The sequence below is a fragment of the Pygoscelis adeliae genome, unplaced genomic scaffold (genome assembly GCF_000699105.1).
Source record: "Pygoscelis adeliae isolate BGI_AS28 unplaced genomic scaffold, ASM69910v1 Scaffold91, whole genome shotgun sequence".
Lineage (NCBI taxonomy): Eukaryota > Metazoa > Chordata > Aves > Sphenisciformes > Spheniscidae > Pygoscelis > Pygoscelis adeliae.
This window is the reverse complement of record NW_008824196.1, coordinates 1397155-1405760: the sequence shown is the minus strand read 5'-3', so window position 1 is coordinate 1405760 and position 8606 is coordinate 1397155. Positions and strand designations below refer to the sequence as shown.

General features: G+C 41.1%; 1 protein-coding gene across 1 annotated transcript in view; it reads left to right on the top strand.

Moving 5' to 3' along the window:
• The window catches only part of DMD (dystrophin), a 1204567-nt gene that overhangs the window by 1153472 nt on the left and 42489 nt on the right, over window positions 1–8606 (top strand). Inside the window, 2 exon segments of the mRNA XM_009334780.1 lie at window positions 4310–4476; window positions 6608–6719. Coding sequence (XP_009333055.1) covers window positions 4310–4476; window positions 6608–6719 — 279 coding nt within the window.

The window sequence follows — 8606 nt, the reverse complement described above, 5'->3', positions numbered from 1 at the left end:
GGATTTTGTGAACTTGTGCCTGACTTTGGGAGGCACTCTTGAAGAGTCCTACAAGTGAACTGCTTTAAAGAGCTATTTTAAAATGGTTTAGTGTATGGGGAGTAGGAAGATGCTGTTTTTCAAGTGTGGATGATATAAAACTGTACGCTAATTCACTTCTGGGTTCATGGTTTTTTATTTTATTGCTTTTTACCACAACACTAAAAACGTTGACTGGAGTAGTCGATGCAATCAAGCGTAATGCAAGGGGTCAAAGTAATGATCTTAAGTACTTGCTCCAAGGGTCGAGGCAGATTTAAAGCAGTTTGTATCACCCAAAGTTACCTTTATAATAATCCTCTCTTTCTTGACCATGAAACAGCACTTGTCTAGGAAATAATAAATTCTTGATTTTTGTTTTCTTACCAGCTAGCAATGGGGAGAACGTGAACATATTGGGGAAGCCATTCAAGAGTGGAAGACAAGGTTGAGCAGGGTTTGGTCTGACTCCTGGGAGACAGGGCTGCTGTTCATGGCTTGCTCTGCATTTTGAAACTTCAGCAAGTCACAAAAATCCAATTCCCCATTTCAATTTTGTCCAAAATAATACTTATTTAGACTAACGTAAAGCTTTCCATCGTGGATGGAAAATGCCATTAAATTAACAATGTTAATTTATTTCCAATTAATTTCCTATGCTGCAGCTAAACAGAATATAGCTCATAAAAAATGTTATCAGAAATTTGTGCTATATTGTCTGACTCTGTCCAAAAACATATCATATTGTTCATGTAACATCACAACTGTATTAAGCATATTTCATATTATGGATAGATAAAGTTAATATAGCATAGAATATTCTTTAAACTACTAGCTGGAAGAAGAGGGGAGAAAAACCCAAAAAAGTCAACTCTTTAGCATTGCATAAAGATGCTAGCACCACCCAACTTCTATTCCCCCATTGTTTCTGCAAAATAAATACTGAAAAACAGATGTCTGGAACATAATGAATTTGAATGTCCCCCATAACAAATTGTTACTTGTAAGCTGGAAAGGGCTTTATGAATTCTGCTTTATGATTCACTCTGTTATTACCATAAAAATTGGGAGTTGCACAGAAATGTGTTCAAGAGAAGAACCATTAATATTCTTTACAGCTTGATCTTGTTGGTTCAGATACGAACTGTATGAATTCAGACTTTTTCCCTTATGTAAAATCTTCAGCTGCTGCCTTTACCAGATTTAGAGATTATTAAAAAAATCGTAGTAGCAGCTCAGAGAACAGTAGAGAACCGTCCGTCCTATACTGTCTGACCCTGACCAGCTTTTCTCCACGTGACTTTAAATCTTCAGGTAATATAATTTGGAACCAGTTCTGATACATTTTAATGCACCTAATCTCTCTGAGTACAGGTTTTGTACAGCCAGCGTGCGGAGCTCTGGGTAGGCAGCTATTGGGACTGCTGGCAATTGACAATGACTGCAAAATTAAAATAGACCTTTGGATATTACAGAAATTCTTTCATCGCAGCAGCATTTTCGCTGCAAATTTAAAGCAGCTACAAGTGGAGAGCGGCGCTTTGAGCAGCTCATTCTTATTCGGACTGCAGTTTGCACTGCAGCATTTCAGTACACTTCATGTTTTTCTATTAGAAATGGCATATTAAAGAGATCCTCTTAAAATTTTTTTGAGGCTTAGAGGACCTCTGTATAGAAAGTGTAGTCTGCTAGGCAGGGTAATGGTTTGCCAGTGTAGTTCCTGGCTGATGCTGGCTCACTGGGTGAGCCGCAGAAAGTCTCTTCCCAGCCCCTTTACTGCCCTGGCTGCTAGCTGAAAAATAGACATATAGATGATCATATTTTATAAATATGCCTTTCTCTTAGGAGAGTTCTAGTATTAATTTAATTACATTGAATTCACTGATGTCCTGCAGCAGAAGGCAGTATCCACTGTTCCAAACAAATTCTGTTGCCAGTGTTGGCTGGACTTTATTCTACTTCTGATTTTCTCTCTTTTTTTTCTTTGGGGAGGTTCCTAAATTCTGTAGCTACATGAGAAAACAGAGGAGTAAGATTTAATGCAGAAGTCTTGTGTGTGGAGAAAAAAAAAGGTTATTCCATTTCATATAAGATCTGTAGTGAATATTAAATTGTGAGGGACTTAATCTGAATAACTGTAGATACGTTGTGGTTTGATGGTTTTACCCCAAACATCCAAAAAGGATGTATATGACTGTACTAGAAATCCATATATGTGGATCTTAAATGCAGTCACAGGAGTCTTTAGATGGTTTCCCAAACTAGCATCTCAAGAAGAAAGCCCTGACCAAAAAATCTCTTTGTTTCTAATTAACCGAAGTATTGCATCAGCATTTTAAGCCAATTTTAATGCAAAGCATTATTTGGGAGCTATTTGGGGGAGGGTCCACATCTTTCTTGTGGCCAGGGGTTCTGCCTAGGAGACTTTGCATTTTTCTCAGTCCTCAAGTATCGATCAGTTAATTTGTTTGTCAAGATTATAAACAGTGTTAGCTTTAAAAAAAAAAAAAAACCACCCACACAAAACTAATTGTTTTTCCCTATAGCTCTCTCCCTCTCCTTTAGATCAGTTGTGATATTTTTTCTCCAAATTCGTCGCTAGCATTTTTAGTTGAATAAGGTTTTAGCTAGGTCATGCTAAACTCAGATTTCATGAGAAACTGGAAAAGTAACTGAGAGCAAGTGTAAAAAAAATCAGCACTCAATCCCCTATTCATCTTGGTCCATCTACATGATACATTAATGCTTATTATTTATTTAAATACTTCAAATAGGTTTGGAACCACAAAGGAAGACAGTCTGCCTTGTGAAGTTTGAAATATAAAAGACTGGCCCGCAGAGGGCTGTATTTGAAACCCCAGAGAAAAAGGAAAACAGAGGATTTAAAGATGTTCAGCCCATAAATAGCTGTTTCTGTTGGGTAGCGTGGAAGGAAATGTCTCAAAGAATTTGAATTAGCACATAGTGATGGTTTAGAGAAATGGAGCGGGACAGTGTCCCGCTCCGTTGCTTGGGCTGTTCCCTGTGCGGACCAGTCCTCTTCCCTCCCATCCTCCCTGCCAGAGCCCTTCGCTGTTTCCACCTGACCCCATCACCTCGCCTTCAGCACTGAAACCAGCTCCCAGGTTCTCAGATAAACAGTTTTGTGCTGGCTCTGCACCACCCTGCAGGCCAGAGAGACGTTCCCTGTAAACATTGACTCCGTCACTTCACTGTTTTCCTTAAAATCCCTTTTGATGCTTTTTGCCTTTACTCTGCGCTGTTCTTTGCAGTGGCTAGCCTGCCAGTACGGTGTGACCTCTACCCATGTAGATAGATCACTGTTGTCCCTCATTGCCTTGTGTTTCTCGTCTCTTTGCTGTTTCTTTTTCCATACTGTAGGTGCTGCCAGGTGTAGGGGTGATAATATCATTTTTTGGTGTGTGCACAGTGCCTGCTGCAATGGGATTCAGCTCTGTGACTGAGTTGCCTCAAAGTTACCGTAGAAGAGATACTTGAAATCATCATAGTCGTTAGGATGTGATGGGAAGGCAGCAGAGGAACGGGGACTGCTGGGAAGTTTTTATAGGCTCTTTTGCTGCTGACAAAGAGGTGAAAGTGGGAGGTAGTGGAATATGAGGCTAAATCGATCGTATTCTGTGGGACAAAAGTGTATTGTGTTTGCAGGCAATGACAGGAAATTTAGAGATGATACGGTGGGAAGAGGGATTTTGAGGCATTTAAGGAGTCGGAGAGGTTACATGTTCAACAACAGGCTTGAGAAGGGATTTGAATGATTTCCTTATGCGTGCATTTAGAAGAAGGGTCAGTATGATAATGAAGGACGTTAAAGAGAAAGGAATTTTGATCAAAAGACGTGCAATTTTTAGGGCTTGGATAACACAAACTTTTTAAAATAGGTGAGAAGCAGTGCTATGCAGGCTCAGATAAGAGAGATGGGAAACATGAGATCAGGCATCAAAGGTGATGCTGTAAGTGGATGGTTTTCTCTGTGACAGAGTACATGGTAGTGCTGTCTATTGTAATAGGGAATAAGAGAAAGAGAGATTTGAAACGTTAATAATAGTGTTCAGTTCCTGGCTTGAAGGCAGGATCATGGAGGGTTTGGGTTTTTTTTGTTGTTCTGGGTTTTTTTTTTTTTTAATGAATGGCTGGACTGGGGGAAAAGCTGGAGTATATTCAGGGAAAAGATACGGAGTAGGCAGGAAACAAACGGCTTGAACTGTTAATTAGCTGGTAGTAGACAGATCACTTGTGCTCAGCCCCTGCCTTTCTTCCCCCTGTGTTACAGGCCAACAACAAACCGGAGATCGAAGCAGCCCTCTTCTTGGACTGGATGAGGCTGGAACCACAGTCCATGGTGTGGCTGCCCGTCTTGCACAGGGTGGCTGCTGCTGAGACGGCCAAACACCAAGCGAAGTGTAACATTTGCAAGGAGTGTCCAATTATTGGATTCAGGTACAAGCTTGCTCCCTTTCCATGTGTAGTACTGCTTGGTGGATCAAGAACTCTGCTTGTTTCCGGGCAAATCATGTGCTTGATTTTATGCATGTTGTTCAGGGAAAAAAATAATTGTGACAGGGCACGAGGGAGCGTGACACCTAGACTGGGTACAGTGATGTGAGAGTTGAAGAGAACAAAAATCATCTATCAGTTAAGATGTGGCCCTTCTTCTTGTGCCCTGCTCTTGCCTGCAGTCCTTCCGTGCCTCAACCGAAGTATTGGTAGATTGCACAACTAATACGATTTGCTTTACATTCAGTCTGTCCTATACATGCAGTTACATTTTCTGAATTGGATCCTAATGAATTGCTTTCTGTCATGGTATAAAGCAAGGAAGTGCCTTGAAAATTCGCAGACATGTAAAGCTACATGTGCGTTTCTCAGAGAAAGAATGTAGTTAGTTGAACATTAACCTGGAGTGGGGGGAATGTTGCTGGTCTATTTAAATGTCTGGATCGACACCACGGTTACTATGGCAATGAATAAGTCACTGTGTTGTAAAACGGCTGTGTGTTGGTACGCCTGTTGAGAATCCACTTAACGGCTAAGTAAATACTCACTTGCAATTACGCCTAGACTTGTTTTATCACTTTGCTTCGCAATAGCTGCTTTGTGTGGTTTCTGTCCTTTTTATGCACGGTCTTCTTTTACCATTGGCATTTCTCCTTCTATGGTATGGTGTTGTTTACAAAGAGCTTTCTGTAATTTTGTTTCTAAAACCCAAATAGACAACAGCAGCAAGCAGTACCAGATAGAAAAGCCATCGTTTTGCTCTGACCTGGGAGAGCATGAATGTTGCTTTTATGCCTGTAGTGGGGCAGTGCTTTCTCCTATGTGATTTCACAGGCAGTGGGAAATGGGGGAAATAATGAAGATACTGCTTTGTTTTGCATCTGAATTTTTCTTCAGCAAGGCTGTTCCTCTAATCATCTAAATTGTTCTCCTTCTGCTTTTATTCCCCTTGAATATCTTAACTGGGAAATGATAAATATTACTGAGGAAGAGCTAGGGATGAGATGTGAGTAATTCAACACATCCACAAAGTCTAATTTTCCCGTTCCCAGATACGGTTTATGAAACTACTGAATTACTTACACGGTTTAGTATAAACAGCCAAAGACAAGTAGGTGGAATTGAAAAATGCAGCACTTGGAAAATCAAAGGATGGCAAGTGAATGGATAGCCTGTAGTGAGCATCGAGAACTCGGGAAGCGAACACTGGAGCTCTCTGTTTGCGTCTAATTTTACTTGTCTGATCTCATCTGGCACTTAAATTTATATAACAAATCTATTATCATGATAGTCGAATCTGTCGCAGATTTTTTCTCTGGCTTTGCAAGTCATTGAGACCCTGTGTACACACTTGACAAAAAGATACTGTATTGGAAGGCTTTTAGAAAGCTAATACTGTGTGCCTCAGTACGTGTAAAACAATGTTCTTTTGAGGTCATTGTGACTGAACTGCTTCGCATATTTGGAACAAGACAACCCTTATGCCTCCAGCTCTTTCAAGCACTTCAGCACAGCAGATATAACAGTTAGCTGCCTCATAGAGCTGATGAGATCAAATAATGGCCCGAAAGTGCATTCGGAGTTTTGCATGGATGGAATGCCATACAGGAAAATTGTTTTGATAGAGGTGCTGGGAAGGACACAAACAAATTCCTGTCTTGTATGCAGCACTTAGGAGTTTGCTGGAGTGACTTGTTGAGGAGGGCATTACTGATTTGAATTTTACTTCCTCGGGACATTCTGTGTTAGGAATCATGATGAAGAGCAAAAGAACTGAAATTGGCATTATAGAAACAAAAAGCATGGTAGTGTCTTTCGCGTCTTAAGAGAGAGTGATTGTGTAGAAATCTTTGCTGTTGCCCGGTGTTAAAATTTTTTTTGAAGATTCAGATTTTTCGTAACCATCTGAGGCAGCAATACCTGTCCCTCAGTGGCAGAGGAGCATTGCCCGGCATTGCACACCGTGTGACATCTCAAGGAAGAGAACTTACTAATGCAGAAAACTTGACAAGCTGATATGAAGCATTCACATACAAAGCTCTGAAGCCGTGGGGTTTTTTTCCTCCTCCTTTAGGTACAGAAGTTTAAAGCACTTTAATTATGACATCTGCCAAAGCTGCTTCTTCTCTGGCCGTGTTGCAAAAGGTCATAAAATGCACTATCCCATGGTGGAATACTGCACACCGGTAAGTAGCTGTTTTTCTGACCCTTACTGTCCCTTCTTATGTAGAAAGGAAAAACTTCATTTCCTATGTGTAAGGTAATGGAGCGTTTGGTGGCTTTTCTTCCCTGCCCCCCTATAATTAGACCACCTTTTATATACTACACATGCCAGCAGCTTCTGATGCTTAGTAAAGGATACTCCAATGGTGTGAAGTAAATTGAAGTTCATTGTTTGTACAATGCTGTGTTGTGATATATTATTGCGTGCTAATGACTCATTCCATGTTCAGTGCCGTAGTTCACTTTATGGATCCTGCAAGAAGCCTGTGATCTGTGCAAATACACCTTCATATCTTAGGTTGCAATGTTTTCTCCATATCAGTGTGAGATTTTTTTTTTCCTTTCCTCAGCAAGTTGTTATCCCTACAACACTATGACTGCATTTTTAAGTTCTTTACTATCTAGTAGTACCTTTGTATTGTATGATCACTTGATGATATAAAATATGAGGGAAGTTCTCTAGAGTAGCAAGTTAGATATCACTTCTGAAGGCTGGAAGCCGGGGTGTTCAACGCAGCACAGAGCAGATGTGCTACGTTGATGGTGTGGTGAGGGTCTTCACCCTTGTTTCTCAGCTCTCAAAAGGATCGCTTTTGCGTAAACATTTCTTTCATACCAGACAGCTGGCAAAGAAAATTCCGTATTACTCTCTCAGTGTGCTTCTTTTTTCTTTTTTGCCACTCATGACGAGGGCAGAAAGGCATAAATTAGAGGAGCTCACAAGTTGTCCTTCCACCATGCAGCATGACTGAGCTTTCAGCTGCCTTTGCTATTGTTTGTGGTGGTCTTGAAGCAGTCCGCTCTCTGGTTATCATTTCCTAGTGTGATGGGATGGTCCCTAGTCTTACACTTTCATCTGCTGGTCAAATATAAACGGTGAAAATAAAGCATCAAAATTATATATGGGCTAGCCTCATAAAACTGTGTGAATGGTCTTTACATCTTCATCCAAACAAAAAGGCACGGCCAAAATAACAGTAAAGACTCTCAGCTTTTCTTAGAAACTTAGGAAAGAGAGAGGAAGAAGTGTTCCCCTAAAATGTAGTAAAGCAAAACCAGTATTTTTGTTAGCTTTAATTTACGGTATTTATTTACAATATCTATCAACTTTTACTGTAGCATTTAAATGGCAGTATTTAACCTGAATCTCTGCAAGGGCAACTAATGTGCGTTTGCTGGCTTTTTGTCAGTATTCATTGGCGGCTGCTTATCAGCGTTGTCCCCCAGGGGTTGAGGTTACTGGAAAGGGCGATGTGCCTGAACTGCTGCACAAGTACAGAGGGAAATGCTGGCGCTGCCTGGGCAGGTCTGAACAGACTTCTCCATCGCAGGCATTCCTAGAGCAGGCTCTCGTGATCTGAGTCGTAGGCAGAGCGACTGACAGACGGCGTTAGAGCATTCCTTCCAGCTGCAGCTGAATGCCTCCTTGCTGAATTGGCTACGGTTTTGTTTTGCAGTTTGCCACTCTTCTTCTTGTTAATAAGTGACAAGGGAGATTTGTGAATGGTGCACAGAGTGCACAAACCAACATCTTGCTACGATTTTCTTTACCTGTTCATAAGATGTGTTTTGAGGAGAGAGAAACAAAAAAGGATTGTGAGACACCCCCACAGCCTGCAGCAACTCATTGCAACACGGGGTCCAGCAGGTTTCTGTTCTCCCTAAAAATACAGATTACTAACAGGCGAACACTGCGGTGAACAGAAAACTTGCAACCGCATCCAGATTGCTGGATCAGAATAAAGAACCATTCACAGCCAGTACATTTTTTTGTGAATCCTGAACTCCAGCAGCCCATGCTAACGTGCTGCGCCTGGCTGCACCAGCAGCCAGTTGAATTAGAGAAGGAT